At 41.8% G+C, this 25,407-nt stretch overlaps 1 protein-coding gene across 5 annotated transcripts in view; it reads left to right on the forward strand.

The window, feature by feature from the left end:
• Positions 1-1,819: 1,819 nt before the first annotated feature.
• TTC8 (tetratricopeptide repeat domain 8) overlaps positions 1,820-25,407 on the forward strand; it is a 35,010-nt gene continuing 11,422 nt past the window's right edge. For 2 of the 5 annotated variants that reach the window (XR_014510428.1, XM_083437564.1), the window contains exons 1-9: positions 1,822-2,079; positions 12,624-12,744; positions 13,135-13,198; positions 13,917-14,076; positions 15,106-15,195; positions 18,341-18,385; positions 20,329-20,414; positions 20,972-21,059; positions 23,420-23,530. Coding sequence is in view for 3 of the 5 variants with exons in the window: in XM_083437564.1 (XP_083293690.1) it covers positions 1,966-2,079; positions 12,624-12,744; positions 13,135-13,198; positions 13,917-14,076; positions 15,106-15,195; positions 18,341-18,385; positions 20,329-20,414; positions 20,972-21,059; positions 23,420-23,530 (879 nt within the window). In the remaining 2 variants the exon portion in view is untranslated. Of the gene's footprint in view, positions 2,080-12,623; positions 12,745-13,134; positions 13,199-13,916; positions 14,077-15,105; positions 15,196-17,319; positions 17,458-18,340; positions 18,386-20,328; positions 20,415-20,971; positions 21,060-23,419; positions 23,531-25,407 lie in introns of those variants that run through there. The other 3 variants (XR_014510427.1, XM_083437565.1, XM_083437566.1) reach the window with 2 other exon arrangements.

A 25,407-nucleotide genomic window follows, 5' to 3' on the forward strand; every position in this document is an offset into this window, starting at 1 on the left:
CAAGATCATCCAGTGAACTTCATGAGCAAGTGAGAAATTGAACCTGGGTCTCCTCAGTCCTAGTCCAACTTAGACCAGGCAAGAGAAACTTGTGGGCCTTCAGGGTGAAGGACAGGAAGTAAATAAAGAAATGATTCAGATACTTCTGGGACTACAACTCCCATTACTACTGATTGTTGGTTAGAGGGCTGGTCCAAGACACCTGTGGCAAACCACAAAATGGTGTCCTAGAAGAGCCACCTCCTAGGAGCCAAGGTCCCTTCAGCCCTTCCCCAATAAAATATTTGAGGAGGGTAGGGCAGCCCCCCCCCCCCCAGTTGATAGGCATTGTCATTTAAATAGTGTGTGTGTATGTGTGTGTGTGTGTGTGCCACGCATTGTGATCAACAGGGCTTTTTTTCATCCACAACTCACTGGAACTCAGTTCTGGCACCTCTCAGGTGGATGCCATTGCTGTTATAAGAGAACAAGGGAAGCGTTTATGGTGAGTTCCGGCATCTCTTTTTCTGGAAAATAGCATTGGTGATCAATATTATGGGGTGGCGCTTACCTCCCCCTCAATATTTTATTCAAATTGGCACCCATGCCCACCAGGGAAAAAGGAGTGAGTGAAGATCTACATCAGGAACAAGTGGGAGAATAAAGATCTACATTGGGAACAAGAGTGGGAGACGAGCAGCAACTCCTATTTGCCAAGAGGCTGCTGTAGTAGCAGCATTGGGAGGAGGCTGCCGAGGTGGCAGCAGATCCAGCTGTCACTGCCACTGTGGAAGCAGCAGCAGGCAATGCACTCCTCGGAGACTGGATCTGCTGCCCTGGTGGATCCTGCATGCCCAAGGTGTTGGCATATTTTGCTTCATGGGTGTTTTCTCCTGCTCCCGAGGTCAGGACCTGAACCAATGGATTCAAGTTACAAGTAAGGAGATTCCGACTAAAGATCAGGAAGAACTTTCTGATGGTAAGAGCTGTTCGACAGTAGAACAGACTACCTCAGAAGCTGGTGGACTTCATTTGCCATTTTTAGGCAGAGGTTGGATGGCCATCTGTCAGGGATCTTTTAGTTGAGATTCCTGCATTCCAGGGAGTTGGACTAGATGAGCCTCGGGTTCTCTTCCAACCTGGGGTGCCAACCTGAATAAAATATTGGAGGGCCCAGGTAAGCCCCGCCCCACACAACTGATCACATGATATGGTGCACACACAAACACACACACTGTTCATCAATTCGAGGGGAGGGAGGTTAGCTCTTATGCTTCCAACTCTACAATTTCACGATGCTATGAACATCTGGAGAGCGACACGTTCCTCATTGCTGGACTCAGGCGAACCACCCCACCAGAATTGAGAAGTGAAAAGGACGTCTCTTGTTCTTCAGTCACGGCTAAATACAGGATTGCCCTCTCGCTCCTCTTGAGCTTTTAAGCAGCTTCATTGCAGTCAAAACAAACAAACAAACAAACAAACAAACAAAAACAGGCGAAACATTCCTGCTGCGAAAAGCTTGCCCTTTAAAAAACACACAAAAACATTTCTCAATAATATAGTAGCACCAGGGGAAAGAACCCTGCCAGCAACCGGCAGCCTTAATTCCCTGCAAAGGAGAGGGGGAATAAAACAAAACAAAATAGAGCACAGAAGAGGAGAAATGGGACGCGACTCCTAAGAGTCTTTTAGGCCGACCATCTCCCTCTCTCTCTCTCTCCCTCTCTCCCTCTCTCTCTCTCTGCTTCTCACGCAAGGCGAGCGGGAAGGGCTGAGCAGCGAGGAGAGCTAAGGCTCCCACTCGGTTGTTGTTTTTTTCCTGCGCAGGCAGTTGCTTAGCCGACTACACGCCGGCGAGGACCCTGGCTGTACCGTTGCTGGGCAAAGCTAAGTTGGGGCGCGGGGCCTAGGCAGAAGGGAGCGCGGCCACGCCGAAGGAGGCGCGCTGCTCCAGTTGTCGACTCGCCGCGCCTCTGGCCCGCTATGGGGCAGGAAATGGACCCGCTGCTGCACGCCTTGAGTTACTTCAGGCGGAGGAAGTTCCAGCTCTGCTCGGATCTCTGCTCCCAGCTGCTGGAAAAGGAGCCCGGCGACCAGGTCAAGTCGGATAGAGCCGGGGTGTGGGCGCGTGGGGTGCTGGGTCCCCGGGGGAAAGGACCTAAAATGGGCCCGTGGGCAGGCGGATTTAAAAGATAAAAATGGCTCTTTGTGCATTTGGAGGTCCCCTCCCTTACCGTGCACACGCGCCGGCATTTTGCATAGGAGTGGGAGACTGCCTGTTGCCATAGCTGTCAACTTTCGGATTTGAAAATAAGGGATCAGCAGCCTCACCTGTCCCGGAGACAGTCTACGGGATATCTAACAATCCGGGATAGCAGCGGGAAACGGCGCTGAAATAAGGGAATTTCCCGCAAAAAAGGGAAGGTTGACAGCTATGCCTGTTGCACTTCTTGCTCTTGTTTGTTTGTTTGTTTGTGTACCTGTGCGCGCGCGTCAGCAATATGCACACCTTGACAAGAAGACTCCAGGCACCAGATACAAAGAGCTTTCTTTGCTCCATGGTGTCATGAGTGATGCGGTTCCACTTGTAGGCTGAAACTTAGACAAAGGATTTTTAACACATTTTATGGCTTAGTTGCCTGACTAATGCTGGAATGTCTTGTCAGCTAACAGCAGCAATTCGCAAAACTTTTTTTTTTTAAGTGTATGACTATCACCTCTGTACTTTTATGCATTTCATTTCCATCTGACCTCCCTTTTTTACACCCCCCCCCAAGCATTTTGTGCATGTACCTGCAACTCTGGATTAATGAACAGTTGAAGTGCACAGAAGTTTGTGCCATAATAAATTTGTTGATCTTTAAGGTGCCACGGGGTTGTTTGTAGCTTTATAACAAAAGTGGTTAGTTTTGAAGCAGGGTAAAAGAAATGAGGGCATGGAAATGGAAGCTTCTTTCTTTTCATACAAGCTCATGATGTCCTATTAGTTATTAACATGATTATTTACAAGTTCTTTAGCAACAACTGTGTCAACCTCTTCCCATGCATCTTTTAAGTAAGTAGACTGAACCTCTTTGACAAAGCAAACTTTGAAATACTGAAGAATGGAAAAGACCACAAAAAAACTGAGACAAACTGCTTCTCTTTATAATCTATAAAATAAGTAATTTGTAAGATTTTATTTAGAACAAACTGCACCCAAACTACCTAGTATCCTTTGATAATTACTTTTGGTACATGATAGCTTTTGACATAGTTCTGCATACTTTCTTCCCAACCATATTTGAGAATTATGCTTTAGAAGGTACTGTTGTAAGATGAGCAGAGAACTTTCTAAGAAACCAATGCAGGATTAAATACTTTATGGTATGATGTTACATTGAAAAGAAATATTCAGTAGCATTCAGAAAGGCTCTATTCTTGATCTGGTTTTGGAGGGAATAAGTTCAGTAATTATTTGGGTGAAGGAGACTGTTCACTTATTAGATTTGCTGGCATTGTAAACTGGAAAAATCAAGTATATCAGATGATAATTTAAAATGCATTCCTAACCCCACTGATGAGAGAAAGTCACATTGAATTTAACAGGGCTCATCTCTGATTAAACGTGGTTAAATTGGAAGGTTAGTTTGAGAGAATTCAAAAGAGAAATGTAAAATGTTAGCCATGAGAACAACAAATAAAGTCTACATACACCATGGGAGATGTCTAGCTAGGCAATAGCACTTGAAGACTTGAAGAGAGAATTATTGTTGAACATGAGCCAACAAGGTACACCTGTAATGTAAGAGACAACCACAACAAGTACCACTTTGGGCTATATTATCATGAGCATTGCTTCCAAGATTTAGGAAGTAGCAGCACCACTCTTTTCATTACTAATATAATTTGGTGTGTTGTGGTTTATTGTGTGACACCTGGCTTGAGAGCAGTACATGTGAAAAGGATCTAGGAGTCTTGGTTGACCACAAACTTGACATGAGCCAACAGTGTGACGCGGCAGCTAAAAAAGCCAATGCAATTCTGGGCTGCATCAATAGGAGTATAGCATCTAGATCAAGGGAAGTTATAGTGCCACTGTATTCTGCTCTGGTCAGACCTCACCTGGAGTACTGTGTCCAGTTCTGGGCACCACAGTTCAAGAAGGACACTGACAAACTAGAACGTGTACAGAGGAGGGCAACCAAAATGGTCAAAGGCCTGGAAACAATGCCTTATGAGGATCGGCTAAGGGAGCTGGGCATGTTTAGCCTGGAGAAGAGGAGGTTAAGGGGTGATATGATAGCCATGTTCAAATATATAAAAGGGTGTCACATAGAGGAGGGAGAAAGGTTGTTTTCTGCTGCTCCAGAGAAGCGGACACGGAGCAATGGATACAAACTACAAGAAAGAAGATTCCACCTAAACATTAGGAAGAACTTCCTGACAGTAAGAGCTGTTCGACAGTGGAATTTGCTGCCAAGGAGTGTGGTGGAGTCTCCTTCTTTGGAGGTCTTTAAGCAGAGGCTTGACAACCATATGTCAGGAGTGCTCTGATGGTGTTTCCTGCTTGGCAGGGGGTTGGACTCGATGACCCTTGTGGTCTCTTCCAACTCTAGGATTCTATGATTCTATTCTATGATTCTATGATTCTATGTGTGCTCACAGTTGAAGAAAGGTATCAACAAGATGGGAAGGATTCAGATAGAGGAGTGAGGATATTTTAATTTATTTTGAATACATTGCCTAAATGTCTGACATTGTGACAGCTAAGGAAGGGCTTTTGTATTGCAATCCATCCCCCCACATCTATCAGTGAAGGCCACACAGCATGTGCAGGAGTGGTCAAGTCTTGCCCATTTAACTGTCCCAAGTTGAAGATTGATTGTTTTTGTTCCAGGGAAATTGATGGGGACAACTCTGAGGACCAAGCCAGACCTTAACTTCATTATTTCTATGTGTGACAGCAGTGAACCCAGGAACTGGTTTTATATGACACAAACACAATGGTTCGGACAATCCTTCCAACTATAGGTTTAGATCCAGCTATGCCCTTCCATGAACCAAAGGATTCCTCCTGTTCCTGGAAGGAACTCTGATCCCATATAAACTCTTAATTGTGTGGAAAGGGGGAGGCAATTTTAACTGATTTCTCATTACCCTGTCAGACCCCAGTGCCACCTCGCAGCTGTTCCGGATGGTTCCCAAATCATTTGGAGCAGTTTTACAGGGAGGAATGGATGAAAATGACCTTTGGTTGGAATGTCGCATGAGTGAAACTACACTCATGGGAAGTCTGGATCCAACCCATAGTTGGGAGATTTATGAAAAAGCCACAGTAAACTTTGTTGTTGTTTAGTCGTTTAGTCGTGTCCGACTCTTTGTGACCCCATGGGCCAGAGCACGCCAGGCATTTCTGTCTTCCACTGCCTCCCGCAGTTTGGTCAAACTCATGCTGGTAGGTTTGAGAACACTGTCCAACCATCTCGTTCTCTGTTGTCCCCTTCTCCTTGTGCCCTCCATCTTTCCCAACATCAGGGTCTTTTCCAGGGAGTCTTCTCTTCTCATGAGGTGGCCAAAGTATTGGAGCCTCAGCTTCACAATCTGTCCTTCCAGTGACCCCTCAGTGCTAATTTCCTTAAGAATGGATCGGTTTGATCTTCTTGCAGTTCATGGGACTCTCAAGAGTCTTCTCCAGCACAATAATTCAAAAGCATCAATTATTCAGCAATCAGCCCACTTTATGTGCAGTAAACTTAGGCCTTGTGTATTCCAACTTTCACATCACAGGAGGAGATTAGAAGCTTTCTGCTTCTATATTTTGCCAAAGTGAAGTACAAACAAACCAGTTTCCAGTCCTACCAGAGCTGTGGGATGTTCTGAACTGAGACATAAATTAATTCTATCCCAAAGTCTTAGGGCAGGTAATGGTAAATTTAAAACAGAGATTGTAACCCTGTTAAAATTGGGTTGAAGAATTAAAATTTGGCTAAAAGAAGAAGAAGAGTATGGATTTGATATCCCGCTTTATCACTACCCGAAGGAGTCTCAAAGCAGCTAACATTCTCCTTTCCCTTCCTCCCTCACAACAAACACTCTGTGAGGTGAGTGAGCCTGAGAGACTTCAGAGAAGTGTGACTAGCCCAAGGTCACCCAGCAGCTGCATGTGGAGGAGCGGGGATGCGAACCCAGTTCACCAGATTATGAGTCTACCACTCTTAACCACTACACCACACTGGCTCTCAGTTGTGTATTTGCTTAACTTAAATACTATCTCACATGCTTTCCATTGTGATGCTTTCCATTGTGAAGCGACAGCTCCAAAATTTTGGTAGAAATTACTTAGAAGAGCTCAGCATTCTAGTTTTCCCTATTTAATCAGCCAACTGTAAGCTCCAGAAGGTATACACAACTTGTAAATTATATTGGAACAGGATAGAAGTGGCTTCTTGTATATTCTAGGTGAAAGTTGTTGTGTTCTTGAGAGATCAAAGAACAATTGTAACTCAGTGTAGAATCTGGGACACTGCTGTAATATGCTCCCAGCATTCTCTCAGCCATATAATATGACATGATGCTTGTAGAATTAGATCCGCAGACTCGTTGCAAGATTTGTAATACAATGAGCACTGAAACGATGCCCAGGATAAAGGTTTAATGCTATATATTGGCATTTTAAAATATAGCAAATAAACCTGGGCTGCATGTAGGGATTCACCTTAAGAAAAAGCTGAAAGAACAAACAAATAAAAGTTATTTAGTCCTTCAGGACTTAATGGGAAGTACAGTACTGGTGTATAATTCAGTGTCATCACCATAATTTAAAGTAATTACTTTAAAATATATGCACCAGGATCAAATATATATGCTTCATTGACGATAGAGTGGGACATGGGTTTATCTTTATGACATAGTTTTGTTCATAAGAATTTTATTTTATATTTCATAATATATATATACTATTTAATTGTAGAAAAATCTCAAAGCAGTTTGCAAAAGGATAAACAATAAAATAATCGCTAAAATAAAACACAACCATGATTTAAAACAGGTTCAAACCACAGTAAAATAGACTAAAACAAATCAGCACTACAGAGTTTTGAAACATCTGGGAAGGCTTGTCTAAATAATGTCTTCAGCAGGGGGCACTGAAAGGAATATAGTGAATAAATATTTATTTAACACATTTTTATACAGCTTAATTAGTCACATTTCTATGTGGTGTACATAGAAACAATCCACAGTAAATGGGACAATGAAAGGATAACAATTTGTGAAACTTAAACACTACCTTAAAATTCCTACTGGAACAGGAGAGTCTTAGTCGTGTACCTCAAGTTCAGCAAGGAGGGTGCCTGTCTAATCAATCTATCAAGCACAAGTGTCTTGATGTCATCATATATATATATATATATACTGTATATATCACAAACCTTATTTATTGTATTTATACTACATTAACTTGACCTTTGTAAACAGCCTTTTATTTAAAACTGTTGAGTTAAAAATGGCATGGCAGAAAACATAATTATTGTAATACCATACTGGTTTCACAGGCCATATGCCCCATTTTAAGTGCAGTGCATTGTACTGTAAGTCGCAAGATCTGATTGTTAAGTGATTATTTGACAGACACAGACAAACTGGGGGGGCAGGAGAATTTTTCATGTAGTAGTTTGTGTCCATGGGTCTAATCTACAAAATGTACAGTTTAAAACAGCAGCAGCATTAACTTGCTACCAGAACAATCAGTATTGGAGATTAAAAATTAAAGCTGCAATCCTACACTTAATAGGGAGTGCAGCACATGTGATCCTATACACATTTAACAGAGAGTGTTCCATTGAACTTAATGGGACTTACGAGTGGACATGCCTAGGATTATGTTGTCATTGAATCTTCAAGTAAATGTACATCACTTTAAACAAGCATTTGAGAGAGGAACTAACTGCAGTCTTGTGCTTGTCCACTGAAAAGTAAGTCCCCTTGATTTTAGTGGAGCTTACTCCCAGACAAGTGGATACAGGATTGCAGTCTGTCAGGTTCTGCTGCTGGAAATAACCTTTCATCATCAACCATAGGAAAAATATGTATATTGGATTTCTTTGTTTTATAGCAGGAACATGCTTCTGTGCTGCTGTCGTGGTTGATCATCCTGATTAGTTGCCTAATCTGATTATTGTTCTTTGTGTACCATATGTCAATTTGAAGGCAAGGAAACTAACACCAGTTTATAGTATTGGTTGACAAGAGAAAAGCAATTGTCAACTGTTGTTGAACTGTATAATAATTATATAATGTGTGCAATAAAATACGTATAGTATTTTGTTGCCAGTGCTTAATGTTCCATGTTCATTAATTTCTTACTGCTGCCTCATACATGTTTCATCATTGATGCAAATTCTGTGCCTTCTGGATCAGTGCTAATAAGGATATCCCTTATTATAATTTCAACTCTCCAGAGCTGAAATTGTATAAACTCTCCAGATGACTTTAGGCACACCCCTCTAGAATACGAGAATAAGAGTTGTGGGAAGTGACATGTTCTCCTTTCACCTCTGAGGAGAAGCCACAACAATCACTAGCAATGCCATGGAGCTTGAGATGATGAGCAGAAACACCAGCCTGGTGAACGTGGCTGTGTTTCCGCACCTCACCATGGTCCCGCTGTCCATCAGCACGTCTAGCATGGTGTAGTGGTTAAGAGCAGTGGACTCGTAATCTGGTGAACCGGGTTCGCTTCCCCACTTCTCCACATGCAGCTGCTGGGTGACCTTGGGCCAGTCACACTTCTCTGAAGTCTCTCAGCCTCACTCACCTCACAGAGTGTTTGTTGTGGGGGAGGAAGGGAAGGGAGATTGTTAGCCTCTTTGAGACTCCATACGGTAGTGATAAAGCGGGATATCAAATCCAAACTCCTCCTCCTCCTCCTTCTTCTTTGACCGATTCTTCATATATGAAGTCATCTCCATCAAGTACACCCAGGACTGCTAATCTCAAGGAACTGCTAATCTCAAGTGGCTTCACTCTTTAAGGGCCTAGTTTAGTTGAAGGCTTGTCTCACCCCATATGTATCCACTTGACTGCTTCGATTTGTGGACGTGTACTGCCACATAATGTTCATTCTGCTCTTAAAATGAATTGATTGTTTAATGTGGCTGTACTCCCTGCTCATTAATATGAGACAGGCACCTTAGTTGTGTTGGTTTCAGCTCATGCTAAAGGCTTTTTTGCTTGTTTCAGTAAGCCTATCCAGGCATGCAATTTTAACAAGTAGTTTTATTATGTACAGTTTATTTTGAGTTGCTGATTTTATTTATATTTGATTTACATTTGTTACATTTCCAGATGTTAGGTTTAACTTTTTTGGTGTTCATTTTCACCACTATTTTAAAGGAATGTTTTATATTTTTCTTTGTGAAACGCTTAGAGTAAGCGATACATAGGTTTTGTTAAATAAATGAAATAGTTTATTTATAAATGGAGTTCAGTGGGACTTACTGGGGCAGCTTTACTTACTTAGACATGTGCATGTATATTTTATGGCACATGTTTAGCTGCAATGTTTATTTCAAGGGAGTTGAGGGTGGGACGCAACCCAAAACGTAATCCAAGCTCTGTATATATCTTTTCCAGACGGTGAATTGCATAAAATTGTCCATAAAATCTGAAATAAGTAATATTTAAAATTTTGCTCTCTTAATCCTAGCAGCAGATGGGATGGGAAGGGGCCTGGTTGTGTGGTATTGATCCCAGCCAGATGGTGTGAATGAGGGCTTTGGCACTGCCATCTCCTGCCAAGCAACTGGAAAATAGGAGTTTAACTTAAACTACACTCTGGGGATTGTTGTCTGTAGTTTCTTACTTCTGACTGTTTAATGCTTATAGAAGCCTTTTTCCATAAGCCTCTGTAAAACGTAAAATGTAGGACTATAGAAGGACATACTTCTCAGGCTACCAACATAGTCCCCATGGGCACTACAGCATCCACCGATCCTCCCTTAGTGCCCACCAAGACCCCTTGCGCCTCCCAGTTTTGTTGTTGTTGCTAAAAAACCTGAAATGGAGGAGTTTTTAAAACTTACCGTGGTGGTTTGTTTAGGAAGGTTGTCTGTTTCCCCCCCTTTTTTCATTTGGTTTAAAAAGGTAAAGGTACCCCTGCCCGTACGGGCCAGTCTTGACAGACTCTAGGGTTGTGCGCCCATCTCACTCAAAGAGGCCAAGGGCCAGCGCTGTCCGAAGACACTTCCAGGTCACGTGGCCAGCGTGACATCGCTGCTCTGGCAAGTCAGAGCTGCACACGGAAACGCCATTTACCTTCCCGCTAGTAAGCGGTCCCTATTTATCTACTTGCACCCAGGGGTGCTTTTGAACTGCTAGGTTGGCAGGCGCTGGGACCGAACAGTGGGAGCGCACCCCACCGCGGGGATTCAAACCGCCGACCTTTCGATCGGCAAGCCCTAGGCACTGAGGCTTTAACCCACAGCGCCACCCGCGTTCATTTGGTTTAGGCCATACATAAATGTTTTTCTGTTAATGGAGATTCTGAGCCTTGGCATTTTTCTTCTGTAAAACAGGTATTTTGTGTTCCCCATAAAAGTTTATTAGATTTCTAAATGAGCTTGGGGACACTTGGCATACTGAGAGCTTTGTTCAGTGGTTGCTAAAATGAGCAAGAGCTCTATAGGTGCTGGCCTGTTACAATCAAGACTGTTGTTTTTGCTGTATCGGCTTTAATTTATGGCATAATGAACTGGAGTCCATTATCATCAGATGCATAAATGTTATCCTGACTTGCTGGTATGTGTGCACCTGGGAGAGGGGATTGTAAACAATATGGTCTGAGGGAAGGGTGAAACACTATTGTTGAAAACACAGACATTCTGACATTGATAAGCTAATAAACTCAAAGAAGATGATACAAAACCCATTATCCCAATTTAAGCCACAGGTGATAAGAGTTGAATCTATAAGATAAATTGTTATTTATCATTTTCCTGTTGTCGTCTCCCTTTGAAATTCCTTCATTCAAGAATAGCCACATTAAGGTAGGTGGGGGAGCATCCTGGGAGTTCAAATGTATTCATATTCAGAGCTGCTAAAATGATCAACTCAATTTGTTTGCTATGGGAGAAGACAGAGTAGATATATTCATGTCACGGGGCGCCTCAGATATTTTGCAGGAGGCAAGATATAAATTGTTAAAGAGGCACACAATTATGTCCATTTTTCTCAACAACAAAAAATGTCATTCAAACCAAAAACCTAAATTTCTCCTTGATTTAATTAGTTGCTAAAAAGATTTGGTAGCAGAGTTCTTCATAGCTTCAATAGGTATATGGAAAGTTCTCTTGACTTTCCTTCTCTTCAGTAGCCAATTGTTAGGAGAAATCCATAAGCATTCAAGGGACTTAGCCTAGCATTCAACTAATCTAGTATTATGAAAGAGATAGAAAAACCTCTCACCTCTTCCTCCACACTGTGCATAAATCCATACATCTCTATCATGTTCCTGCCGTTCTGCCCCCCTCTATAGCATTTCTCCCCCTAAATTTTGCCAGCTCTACAGTACTCTCTTTGAGGTGCAGCAGCCAGAATGCTACCAGTTTGCATAACAATATTGGCAGTTTTATTTTCAGCTTGTTTTCCTAACGATCTCTAACATGGGATCTTCCAGACATTTTACTGTGATAGCATGTAGGTTTTTTAAAGTATGGCTGAGCTGATTATATAACTTTCTCTTTACTTCCAGCTGCTAAACTGCCTTAAAGTACATTGCTTTCTTTACATCTTGTTCATGGATGCCTTTGCCCTGGAGATTAATACAGTATATGAAACATTTTTTTTTCAGGGGGTGGGGTAGTCTGTGTAAGAGAACTGGAGGTTTCTTGAAGCTATCCCTGTATTAATCTATGGGCAGGCGGCTGTTAGGAAACCTCTTTGGCTTTGAAAAACCATGGGTTTTCTGTGATCTGGAAGGTTTCCTTTGATACTTGAAATGCTTGCTTTGCATCGTTTTTAGCATATGTCTGTGGTGAATAAAAAGCCTGATATTTACTTTGATTGCAAATCCTAGCCTGAGAAACAGATGGTGGTCTGTATTGGCAGTTCCACTTTACCATTTTAGCTCTTTTCCTTGACTTCAGTTAGCTCATTAGGTTTTCATTAAGTGACTGGGAGAATATGTAGAGATGGTGCACATTTCTCTTCCTTGCCCTCCCTAAAAAGAGAATTGAGAGTTTTTCAGCCATTAGGAAGAAGCTGCTTTTGGTTCTTGTTCAATAAACTGACTGGTCTGCACGGAATGCTTTCCTTCAGGTTATTAGTAGCACAAAAAAATTGTGTCGGCACACAACTAAAGCAGAGCCAATCACACTTTAAATACAGAATATCAGCTCTGTGATTACTTTTATTTGGTTTGGGTGTTTTCCCCCCAAAAAGTGCTCCCCGCAAGGCTGAGGATTAATTGCATTTAAAGCAATATGTTCTCTGTGCCACAGTCTTCACCTTTTATCTTGCTATTCTTCCTTTGCTCAAATCTGCCGACAGACCTATTCCTGAGTTACTTCAATCATCTATATTATCTGTATAATTTGATATTGCATTGTCTTTTTGTAGATGTTTTGGCTTATTGAACCTTGGTTCCCCTCTTTATCATCTAGGCTGCTTGGTGCTTAAAAATACGAGCATTAACAGAAATGGTTTATGTGGATGAAATTGATGTGGATCAGGAAGGCATCGCTGAGATGATGCTTGACGAAAATGCTATTGCTCAAGTTGCACGTAAGCTATACCTATAGTTCCTTCAAAATGTCTTGGCCACACAATGACTCCCTTCCCAGCATTTCAAAATTACTTAACAATTCCCTTAAATAGTGTATTGTTCCCACAGACTATAGTGTGGCATAACTGAACACTTTCAGTTAATGCAATTATATGATGTAGTTGCTATTTTTCTTGTGTTTTTTAAAAATGAATATAACCTCACTGACTGTGGTAGTAGTTGCAGCGCTCTGTCCTGCCCTGCTGAGTTTAGGATTGCTCTGCAGGAAAACTTTCTGCCTCATGTTACTGTGTAGTTAGAAGGGTTAAAAAAATAAATGGCAAGAGATTTAGAGAGGTGAGATTGATCTATTGGTTACATTAAATAATGATAGTTCTTTTTGTTTGTAGGACCTGGTACTTCACTGAAAATCCCTGGAACTGGTCAGGGTGGAGGTCCTAGCCAAGCTGTGAGGTATTCAGTTCATTGATAAATTTAATTAGTCCATGTGTCTATGCACTACATATAGTTCACTGTTGCCCTTCACTAGTAAATGCTGTCCAGTGAGTAGTGTCTCTTAAATTTTTGATTTATCCATTCCTACACCCTCTGTGGCAGTTCTTCACACTTTAAGTTGTTCAGTTGCTTCTGTATTGCTGTTTATGCATTTCCTGCCCTCATTGACTCATAACCACAGACTGGTCATTGAATCGGATGATTCCTTCACCCCCACCCCCCACCCTGGTCTTCTCTTATGTAAGCAAACATGTGAAAGTATAATTGTGTTGGAATGTGAGCAGAAGCAGTGAGATTTGGAAGATGTTCAGAGCATGGAGAACAAGCACAGATGAGGTATTTAAATTGTGTGTATACATATATACATATGTGTGTTTATACACACACACACACACATACAGACACACACACCTAAAATGGTACTCTACAACACTTAAATCAAAGTAGTTAAATGATATGAGGGGTGTTATAAATTGTCTTTCCAAATAATCACATGGGGTTTTATGTTATGGTTAGTATTCCTTTAACGGAATTAATTTTCATGTAAACCCCAAAGGAGTGTAGAACTAACAGTAACAGAGTGCAACACGAACTTCAGAAGTTATTTGCAGATACAGCCAGTGGCATGTCTGCTAAGGCAGACACATCGTGTCTTTCAATCTGTGGATCATTTCAGGCCAGTGACCCAGACCGGAAGACCCCTTACAGGATTTGTACGACCCAGTACACAGGGTGGACGACCAGGTACAATTGAACAGGCCATAAGGACTCCAAGGACCGCTCACACTGCCCGTCCCATGACTAGCGCCTCAGGGCGATATGTCAGGCTTGGAACGGTAAGGAATGAGAAAGAACTGAGCATGCTATTAATAAGTATAATGCACGCAGTATTTGAGACCTTGGAAATTTGAAGTGCATATGTGTGTATTAAAATAAGAAAACTTTCATCTTGCTAGTCTTTGGTGTTTTTAACTGGCTACATTTTCTTCAATCTCTCCTATAGTAATCTAAAAACTGCATTTTCAAAATATTAGCACATGTAATGGAAAATTTGCATATCTTTCTTGGGTAAGAGAAGTTGGATAAGAGTGTTATGTGCTTTATATAAGAGCTGCTTTTTATGATGCCTTTGAACATCATATTTGATCAGCTGATTGTTGGTGGTTGAAGAGATTTCTGTGCAGCTGAAACCCTGACAGTCAGCTGGGACTGCCTCCCCTGGGGAGTTCCCTTGCACTCCCTGGTGCATCTGAGGGGAGATGGAGGAAGTGGCTTGGATTCAAAATGCTTCCTGCAGCCCTAAAAACCCCAAGCTGCTTTTTAAGGAGGCCAAAGAAAGAAAGGCCAATTTTTAAAGGAACATCCTTCCCTCACCGAAAGCCGTTTGTATTCAAAGCATTCAAGGGAATGCTTTGAATACAAATGAGCATTAAAAATAATAATTCAGGGGAGCAGTTTGTTTTCAAAGTGCTTCCTATTGCTTTGAGTATGAATTGCTTTTCTGTTCAGAGATGAAAAAGTTCAAACAATTGACTTCAAAGGTGCTCCCTATAACTGAAAATCAGCGGATTGTGAGTTACAGAGAGCCTTTTTTGAAGATGTACTCAAAAGTATGTCTTCACAGGAGGTTGCTGTAACTGCTGTTTGGTGGTTGCCTTTGGCACTTGTCAGAATTCAGTCACCTGAGGACATTATGTCAATTTGATCCATGGCAGGGTGGGGGAGAATTTGGCAACCAAATTCAGTTGCCTGCTGTAGTAAGTTTGCATTGTTTCTTCAGATAATGGTTTGCTAGACGGTATTTTTTGCTGGTGATTATTTAAACATGCATGTTAAGCAGTTCTGTGGTATATTTCCTCCTGCAGGCCTCTATGCTCACAAATCCTGATGGCCCGTTTATAAACGTGTCTAAACTCAACTTAAATAATTATGCACAGAAACCAAAGTTGGCAAAGGTGCGTTGTTTGCTTAAACGTAGTATTCTTGTATCTTTTAAACATCCTTGTCATATATAAGCAAATGTTTAAGTATGAGGGGCAACTAATTTCCTGCTGATTTTGGTTAAATAGGTATCTGTTTCTGCATTAGTTTTTGTTTAGGCATAACATTGCCAATCATTTAACAAGGTTAAGCAGTCAGAAGCAGACTGGAGGGTTGCCTGCCCTCTCCAGGCATGAATGGAGCACAAATTTCTACCTTCAAAGGGAAGCAGTTGCATCAGCAGCAATGTTAGTAATTAAACCAAGGTTCTGAGCTAGTTTTGAATCCTGGTTGACCAGAAACCCTAGTTGGACTTAACTAGGTTTACGCTAGTAGCAACATTAATGAGGCATTTCAGGCGTATCACCAAACCATAGTTTGGTGTTACAAAAATGAGCAGGCTGTCATTCTTTCTTCCTTGAAATTAGAAGTTTCTGTTTATGGCTTGTGGCAGCCATCATCATCATTATTAATTAAATTTACATACCGCTCTATACCTGGGGCTCTCATAGCTTGGTGTTGTGTCTGAAGCCAGTAAACTATGATATGCTGCAAACTGCAATCAGAAACTTTTCATCTTGGTGTCTTTTTCATCTATGTCAGGAGTGCTCTGATGGTGTTTCCTGCTTGGCAGGGGGTTGGACTCGATGGCCCTTGTGGTCTCTTCCAACTCTATGATTCTATGATTCAAAGGAGCAGCAAACCTGAGAGTTGTACCTGCTCATTCCCTTAATGCCAAACAATGTCTGAGTGGCCCCAGTGCTTAACCAGAATGTGTGTGGTAGAAAGGAACATGTAGTGCCAGAGTCTGTTAAAGGTTGCTTGGTTGTAGTTAAAGACCATAGCCTTGTTTGTTTGGCCATACAGTGGCAATAAAGGGTTAAAAGAATACCTTCTATTCTTCTGTTGGAAGAGTCTGGTATTGAAAAGAACTTTTAAGAATTTATACCAGAGTTGGGGAGCTTGTGGTTCTCCAGATGTTGAGACTACAGCTCCAGTGATCACTCACCATTGACTGTGCTGACTGGAACTGATGGGGGCTGTTGTCTAACAACATCTGGAGGACTGCAGCTTCCAGATTTACACAAAAAGCCCATTGAAAACAAAATTAATGCTTTCATTATATATTACACCAGAAAGTACAGTGATGTTATAATTAAGAATTTTTCAGAGATGTAGAACCCATACTTCTAATCCGAATGTGAGTAAGCGGTAATGAGGTGCAATTTTGTTTTAGGTAATTTATATGGTTAAGAACATTTATACTCTCTTATTTCTTGCATTAGCCAGAAAACACCATTCTAACCGTTTAATGTAGGCATTTCCTACAAAAGCCATAATTTGATGAAAGTAGGCCACTTGCTAAGTTGAAAAGATGATGATAACCTTAGCTAATGGGTTTTTAAGCATACATGCAAGACGATAAAGCAGTGCAAATCTTTGGCTCAGAGCACCAACTTACATATGTGCTGCTGATCTAAAAATTCTTGTTGCACAGGATTTTTTCATTTTGATTTCAGGGTGGTAGCTGTAGTACATTTGCGCTCATTAAAATAAAGGTCTTTTTAAGATGCATGTTACATAATTGATATTTGAGGAAGCTAAAAGCCAACAAAAAAGGCAAACTTGTCCATTATCTCCCCATCCTGATGCCACCAAGATGTGTCTCAATCCCATCTAAGATACCATGAAAATTTTTATTGCTCATACTTTCCTTTTGGGAAAGTGCTGGAGGCAGGGCAGGGTTAGGGGACTCGCTCAGCATTGAGGGAAATGTCAGAAAGGAGCTGGAAGTCATCACTCATTTGCTTGCTGCTACAGTCTACAGTGGTACCTCGGGTTACATATGCTTCGGGTTACAGACTCTGCTAACCCAGAAATAGTACCTCGGGTTAAGAACTTTGCTTCAGGATGAGAACAGAAATCGTGCTCCGGCGGCACGGTGGCAGCAGGAGGCCCCATTAGCTAAAGTGGTGCTTCAGGTTAAGAACAGTTTCAGGTTAAGAACAGTTTCAGGTTAAGAACAGACCTCTGGAACGAATTAAGTACTTAACCCGAGGTACCACTGTGTTTAGATCTTTCCCATTCCCAGAGGGATTTCACCGAGGAGACCCATGGGACACACTTTCTCATGTCCCTATCACATTTCTTTCATCACTAGGAGAAGTGAAGGACTAAAGCAAGACATCCCGTGTGTCTTGAAATCATCCCTTTTCTTGGGAGAGCAACCTCCTGAGGTGATGCTGGTATTAGAAAGAAGCCAGGGTTAGAGGCCATCTTTGACATTTCTTGCAGTCTGAGAATCATAGAATCATAAAGTTGGAAGAGACCACAAGGGCCATCGAGTCCAACCCCCTGCCAAGCAGGAAACACCATCAGAGCACTCCTGACATATGGTTGTCAAGCCTCTGCTTAAAGACCTCCAAAGAAGGAGACCCCACCACACTCCTTGGCAGCAAATTCCACTCTCGAACAGCTCTTACTGTCAGGAAGTTCTTCCTAATGTTTAGGTGGAATCTTCTTTCTTGTAGTTTGGATCCATTGCTCCATGTCCGCTTCTCTGGAGCAGCAGAAAACAACCTTTCTCCCTCCTCTATGTATAGTTGTCAACTTTTCCCTTTTCTTGCGAGGAATCCTATTCGGAATAAGGGGATTTCCCTTTAAAAAAGGGAAACGTTGACCGCTATGAGTCTGATGAAAAGAAGCCTTCCACGTTTAAGTGGTGCTCAATATTTCAGGATGGTCAGAGGGGGCCTTGCCTCCATTTTTGGAGAATATTTAGGAAGAGTACAAGGAAGGGGGGCATTATTCACAATTTGGGAGGGGGTTGGTGTCACATACACACCCCGTGCCCCAGGTACATGTGTAGACGTGTTCAGGGATCTTTCACTGTCATCCAGTATAATGAAAAACTCCCCTGATTCAGATGTAAAATTAAGAATCCTTTCCTGACATGAGCTGACTTTCACAATGTAAATTCCTTATTGCCTAAAACAGTTTGTATAAAAGATGTTTGTGACTTTTAAACGGACAACTTAAGTGCTTGCTTTGATTAATAGCAAATAGCTTTTGTTCTTTTTCTTCAATTTGACAGAATATTGCAAATTGTTCTCCTTACAGGCATTGTTTGAATACATTTTTCACCATGAGAATGATGTCAAGAATGTAAGTCTTATTTATTTCTAACTTAAAGGGCTCTTTTCAGTTGAAATGTTACTTTTGAGTATGAGATAGAAGTAGAATTTTTGTCAACTGGTATACAGTAGTTTTAAGTGGGGCAAAGTTTCAACTTCTGGAAAGGCAAAAGAGAAACTAAACTCACAACTCAAGAAGGCCCCTTGTTTTAAACTTATTTATTGCATTTATATCCCACCTTTGTGGCATTAATAATAATAATAACAATAATAAATAATACTTTTATTGTCAATGTAAAAGCTGTGTACAGTGAAATTAACCAAGCCTCCCTCCCAAACACTCAATCTCATTGCACTCTGTGTGCTTATCGCACAACACACCACCTTGCAAGTCAGTTGCGCTATGTTATTTTCCGTTCTCATCCTCATTTAATCCCCACAACAACCCTGTGAGGTAGGTTTGGCTAAGAGTGCAGGATTGGCCCCAAGGTCACCTGGCTTCCTGGGCCTAGATACATTCACCCTTTAGTGGCTTTTCTCTCTCAGTGCTGTGGGTATGAAGATTGTTGCTTATTTCAGCACCTCCCATCATGTGGCGTACCAGGTTTTTCACCAGCTACATCCATATTTGATAAATTATTGTTTCCAGAACAGAAGTATACTAGCCATATAAATCATCACAGAATTCCCTCTAGTTGAGATAAACAATGCTTTCATTTTTGATATGTCCATGTATGTTCTATGCACCGAAACAACCCGTTCTGGGCAAGGCGCTTTACACATATGCAAGCAACACAAATGTACTGCTTGTTTGAGGCTTTGTTTCCTCCAGCACTTTCTCCCTCCAAGCTACAAGCTGTCTTTCCAGCTAGAAGGAATGAATGAAAGAAAAAAAAGCTTGCGTGTATATTTGCAGGAAACTGCTGGAGGGGGAAAGAGTCTAATAAAGAATGATGGGCACATGAGCTGATGCATGTGCATTGCCGAATTAAGACAGTTTTTCTTGAGTGGAACTTTTCCGCATTTAAATGGCTTAGGAATAGCAGGAATATATGCAGTGGCGTAGTGTGGGTTGTCAGCACCCGGGGCAAGGCAAGTAATTTGCGCCCCCTAACCCGTGGAGCCAGGTGCGAGTGCCCCCCCGATGTTGCGGCCGGCCCCCCCTGCACCCCCCACGCTACGCCACTGATATATGTGATTTAAATATCCACTGATTTAAATTAAAACATTCCAAGTTCCATTTCTTCAACAATTATGTCGCTTTAACCAAGACTGGGAAGAACCAGGGGTCTTAAATCTTTTAAAGAATTTCCTTCTTAATAGAGCCCCCAGCCCCAGATTTTCCCCTTGAAACTGCTGATTGTTGAAAAACTGGGTATGATACAGAAGCATTTTAGGGAAATGCTATTGCATATACAGAATGCACATTGTGAGATCTGTGTACGCTTGACAAAGCTCCCCTCTGTGTGGCAGCCAGTGTTTCAAAATACTGTTCAATGGTGAAGAATTTAATGATTAGCTGGCTGCTACTGCCCTTTTTATAGCTCTCTAAACTCTACTCCCTCAGTCTCCAGCTTTATAAGCAGGCTAGTATGGTTTTGGGGAACTTGCACATTTTTTTGTATTAAATCTGCAAGCCCTGAAAGTGTTGATCCAATTAAAAGCAGATAATACTTGAGATGAGGAAGAGTCGTGCTGCAGCACCTTAGCTATTAATTACATTTTTTGGCTTTGAGAGGTTTTTTAAATGCATTTATGAAATACATCTGTTAATTCTACAAGTCCTTAAAACTGATGAGGTTATTACTTTCCTTTCTGGTTTTCACCATTAGAGCATTTTAAAAACAGTCAAAACCCAGTATTTTTCTCTCGTGTTGTATTCTTTGCTTTAATCTTTTTTCTTTTATTTTTTTACATGTTACTAATCCGTGTGTGTGTATGTGTTTAAATCTCATAAGTGTTTTGTTTTTTAAGGCTTTAGATTTGGCAGCATATGCCACGCAACACGCTCAGTTCAAGGACTGGTGGTGGAAAGTTCAAATTGGGAAATGTTATTACAGGTAAAACATCTCACCTGTTCTTAAACCTGGGGCTCAGTCCAGTCTGCTCGACCCAGTGAATGTCCCAGAGGGAGATCCCCATAGGGCAGGGATAGCCAGCATGGTGTTCTTTGGGTATTGTTGGACCCCAGCTCTCAGCAGCCCCAGTAAGCTTGGCAAATGATGAGAGATGACTGGAGTTGTATCCCAACAACATCTAGAGGACACCACATTGGCTGTCCCTGCCATAGGACATAACAGAGGCCTGGTCCATACCTGTCAACCCTTTCCTTATCCCTGTACAGCTTTCCCATCTATTTAGTTCAATCCAAGCAGAAAAAGAGAGGCTGAGAGTTTCTTCTTCCCCTGCCATTGCTATCTACTACTTTTGACAGGGTTTAGCAAGATCAATTCAAGGGGAGGTGGGGAAGACTAAAATTTTAATTTCCAATGTCCTATTTCCCCCATATTTTTCCACGTTGATGGTGCTTTTTAATTTAGAATATTTATAAAAATGTAATCTCTCCCCTGCCATGTTTCTACAGTTTTGTCATACTTTTTATTGCGTTTTCCCTCAGGCTAGGATTATATCGTGAAGCAGAAACACAATTTAAATCCGCTTTGAGACAACAGGATATGGTAGATACAGTACTGTATTTGGCAAAAGTAAGTTGGACTTTACAATGAAAAAATTAATCATTTCAGATTAAAAGTTTGAAACTGTAACCTGGAAGTGCGGTGATGGCAGTGCTGAAGCCCTTGAATTTGAATGTTTTCAAAATATCAATATTTTAACCTTTTTACAGGTTGGTCAAGGATTTTATCTGTTCTTGTTAATAAAATTGTTTGGCTTTGTTTTTCAGTTACTAATGCAGTTTTCTAGACCTCCTTTCTTTTTAGCTGCATGCATTTGGTTAGTTTTAATAACTCTCTAGGCTTAATAACTCTTAAGCCATCTCTCTTACCGCAATTCTGGTACAGTGGTAAGGTAAAGGTAAAGGTACCCCTGCCCGTACGGGCCAGTCTTGCCAGACTCTAGGGTTGTGCGCTCATCTCACTCTAGAGGCCGGGAGCCAGCGCTGTCTGCAGACACTTCTGGGTCACGTGGCCAGCGTGACAAACTGCATCTGGCGAGCCAGCGCAGCGCACGGAAACGCCGTTTACCTTCCCGCTGGTAAGCGGTCCCTATTTATCTACTTGCACCCGGGGGTGCTTTCGAACTGCTAGGTTGGCAGGCACTGGGACCGAACGACGGGAGCGCACCCCACCATGGGGATTCGAACCACCGACCATGCGATCGGCAAGTCCTAGGTGCTGAGGTTTTACCCACAGCGCCACCCGCGTCCGAGGTACAGTGGTACCTCGGGTTAAGTACTTAATTTGTTCCGGAGGTCAGTTCTTAACCTGAAACTGTTCTTAACCTGAAGCACCACTTTAGCTAATGGGGCCTCCTGCTGCTGCTGTGCTGCCGGAGCATGATTTCTGTTCTCATCCTGAAGCAAAGTTCTTAACCTGAAGCACTATTTCTGGGTTAGCGGAGTCTGTAACCTGAAGCATATGTAACCCGAAGTACCACTGTATCTGTAATATTCATTGGTGCTGCAAGTAGCAAACTTGCACTGATTTCCTCGTCCATCACATGTATTGTCACCCCCTACCCTATTTATGCAAAAAACAGCATTTCTAATTAGCTATATGTACAATATTGTGGATAAAAGCAGAGCTGGCTTTTCGCCTTTAGTGGTGCGCACCACTGAAGGGACAGAACAATTGAATTGCTTGCTTAGTTATGTGTGGCTTCAACTGAAACTTCTCTAGCTCCTCCCCCCAATATGTTGCTTTTCAGAATCAACAAGGTACCATGTAATCTTCCGTTATATGTAAATCTGTCGCTGAATGTGTTTATATCAAGGGGAGCAATTATGGAAAGCTGCTGAAAGAGAAATAGGTTCAGGTGTTAAAGAACTGAGAAGAAACAAGACAAGCACAATGCAGACATTTAAAAAACTTTTTAATGCAGGTATTGCTGGGATTAATCCTTTGGGAGCTGCTATATATCTTATAAACAGACAGACATTTACAGTGAAGACTGCTTTAGATGCAATATAAGACTGACGTATAGAAATGAGTGTTTCGGAGAGTCGATTGTTGTGGTTAAACTGCTTAAAATGACCTCCTTTATTGGTAATACCATTTTGAGATGGTCAGAGTCCAGCATGCCTTTTAATAAAAATGAACCTAGCCAATCTCATTTATTCCTTCTCTCCAGGAAGCAATTACTTCTGTTTGTCAATAGAAGAGACAGTAGGGAGTAGTTGGCAAATGAATGCAGTGATCCTGGTGTTCTTATTTCTATTGCTTTTTACAAAGACACATTTTCAAGCTGTTCTGTATCCTGTTAGTCACATAATTCTTGCTGAAGGTGCCTTTTCAAAGGAGACGGTTGTGTTTCAGTGCAAAATTTGGGAGGATTTGCTATTGTAGTCATAGTAATTTGTTTCCTCGCAAAAAGAGTTGGGTACTGTCTGTACTACTTTGTGCTTTATTGCCTATTTCATTTAATGAGAACACCAGTAACAGTAGACTTTCTGTTCTTATGTATGCCGTGTCAGCAGTACATATTTTATCATGTTATTTCACTGGTATGCGTGACCTCAACAGGTTTTGCTCTCACAAAACAATATATTTACACCGTACAGCTTGAAGAAATTGGTTGGGTATTGAGTTCACCTGCATAACAGGTTATATGCCTATTCCTCTAGCTAAATCTGTTAGGGCCCAAGCAGAGGGAAACTTGGTGTTTTCCCTGGCAGCCATGAGGTTTTTCCACCATATGACTCTCTGGCATACAACTGAAATGAGTCTTGGAAAGTGTAGAGAAGCAGTTTCCCACCCTTTTATATTATTCCTTGATTCTGCCTTGTTCAGAGACTTTTATGTAGCACCTATACAACTAACAGCTACTTGTCAGATGTTAGAATCATTCTAGCCATTGATGCAGATGCACCCATCATTTATTTGCTCAGGTGTATTCCCGCTTAGACCAGCCTCTGACAGCTTTAAATGTTTTCAAGCAAGGATTAGAACGGTTTCCTGGAGAAGTCTCCCTCATTTGTGGTATTGCCAGGATCCACGAGGTATGTAAAACAAGTTTCTATTGTAAACGAAGCAAAGTTGCAGGGAACCAGGCAGAGGGCCTTCTCAGTAGTGGCGCCCGCCCTGTGGAACGTCCTCCCATCAGATGTCAAAGAAATAAACAACTATCTGACTTTTAGAAGACATCTGAAGGCAGCCCTGTTTAGGGAAATTTCTAATGTTTGAAGTTTTCTTCTGTTTTAATGCTTTGTTGAAAGCCACACAGAGTGGCTGGGGAAACCCAGCCAGATGGGTGGGGTATAAATTATTATTATTATTATTAAACAAAGATAAGTGTTCAGCGTGCCCATTTTTGTCCTTAAAAATTCACTGCACTAATTTCCAGCATGTTGTAATGCAAGTCACATTATTCAGTGCTTGACGTGGGAAGCTTGAACCAAGCCTACCCGTTGTTGTTGTTGTTTAGTCGTGTCCGACTCTTCGTGACCCCATGGACCAGAGCACGCCAGGCACTTCTGTCTTCCACTGTCTCCCGCAGTTTGGTCAGACTCATGTTTGTAGCTTCGAGAACACTGTCCAACCATCTCGTCCTCTGCCATCCCCTTCTCCTTGTGCCCTCCATCTTTCCCAACATCAGGGTCTTTTCCAGGGAGTCTTCTCTTCTCATGAGGTGGCCAAAGTATTGGAGCCTCAGCTTCACGATCTGTCCTTCCAGTGAGCCCTCAGGGCTAATTTCCTTAAGAATGGATGCGTTTGATCTTCTTGCAGTCCATGGGACTCTCAAGAGTCTCCTCCAGCACCATAATTCCAAAGCATCAATTCTTCGGCGATCAGCCTACCCATTATTGTAGTCTTATTCTGGAATATAGGAACATAGAAAGCTTTATGATACAGAAAGTCAAGTCACTGATCCATCTCACTCTGGCAAGAAGTGGTTCTCCACATTTTCAGACTGGAAGATGGTATCGATTGAACCTGGGGCTTTTTTGCATTCAGTGCACACCCCTTCTGAGTTCTGTTGCAATTGTCTTTCTAGCTTCAAACAACTTCAAAGGCAAATCTGCATTTAGTCCAGTGAGGCATTGCCTGATATTGACCTTGTAGTCCTCTGTCTTCCTCTAGCATTTGTTGTTCACTTCAAACAGAAGAAACAAACGTCTGAGCGGGCAAAGAACCTGTCAGAAGGACTTTTCATAGACCGATACTGAGTTAACCAGTATTTGTCATTTGGGGATTCATTTATGCTAGTAAGAATTCCTGCAGTAAATCACTTCACTTCACTTTCAGCAGAGTGTATATTTTTCAGGATTTATTTATATAAATATGTACAAAATACTTTCCCCATATCCTTGAAGGAGCTTACAGAATATAACATTCAATGAAGGAGTTCACAAAAGATAAGTTGAGTGAATAATGAAGGAGTTCACAAAAGATAAGTTGAGTGAATACAACTTAAAAACAAGATTAAAATACAACAATTAAAATATTGAAACATTAAAATATTAAAATGCAGTCTCATCACAGGAGAAGAAAGGAAAAAGGAAAAAGAAAGAGCGGGAGGGAATCAAATTGGCTCCAAGCCAAAGGCCAGGCGGAACAACTCTGTCTTACAGGCCCTGTGGAAAGAAATCAGATCCTGCAGGGCCCTGGTCTCATGAGGCAGAGCGTTCCACCAGGCTGGAGCCAGTGTTGAAAAGGCCCTGGCTCTGGTTGAAGCTAATCTAACTTCCTTAGGGCCTGGGACCACTAGGGTGCTGCTATTTATGGACCTTGAGGCTCTCCGTGGGGCATACCGGGAGAGGCGGTCCCGTAGGTACAAGGGTCCTAGGCCGTGAAGGGCTTTAAAGGTCAAAACCAGCACCTTAAATCTGACCCTTTACTCTACCGGGAGCCAGTGCAGCTTGAAAAGCACTGGGTG

The sequence above is a fragment of the Podarcis tiliguerta genome (genome assembly GCF_965153285.1).
Source record: "Podarcis tiliguerta genome assembly, chromosome: 1".
Classification (NCBI taxonomy): Eukaryota; Metazoa; Chordata; class Lepidosauria; order Squamata; family Lacertidae; genus Podarcis; species Podarcis tiliguerta.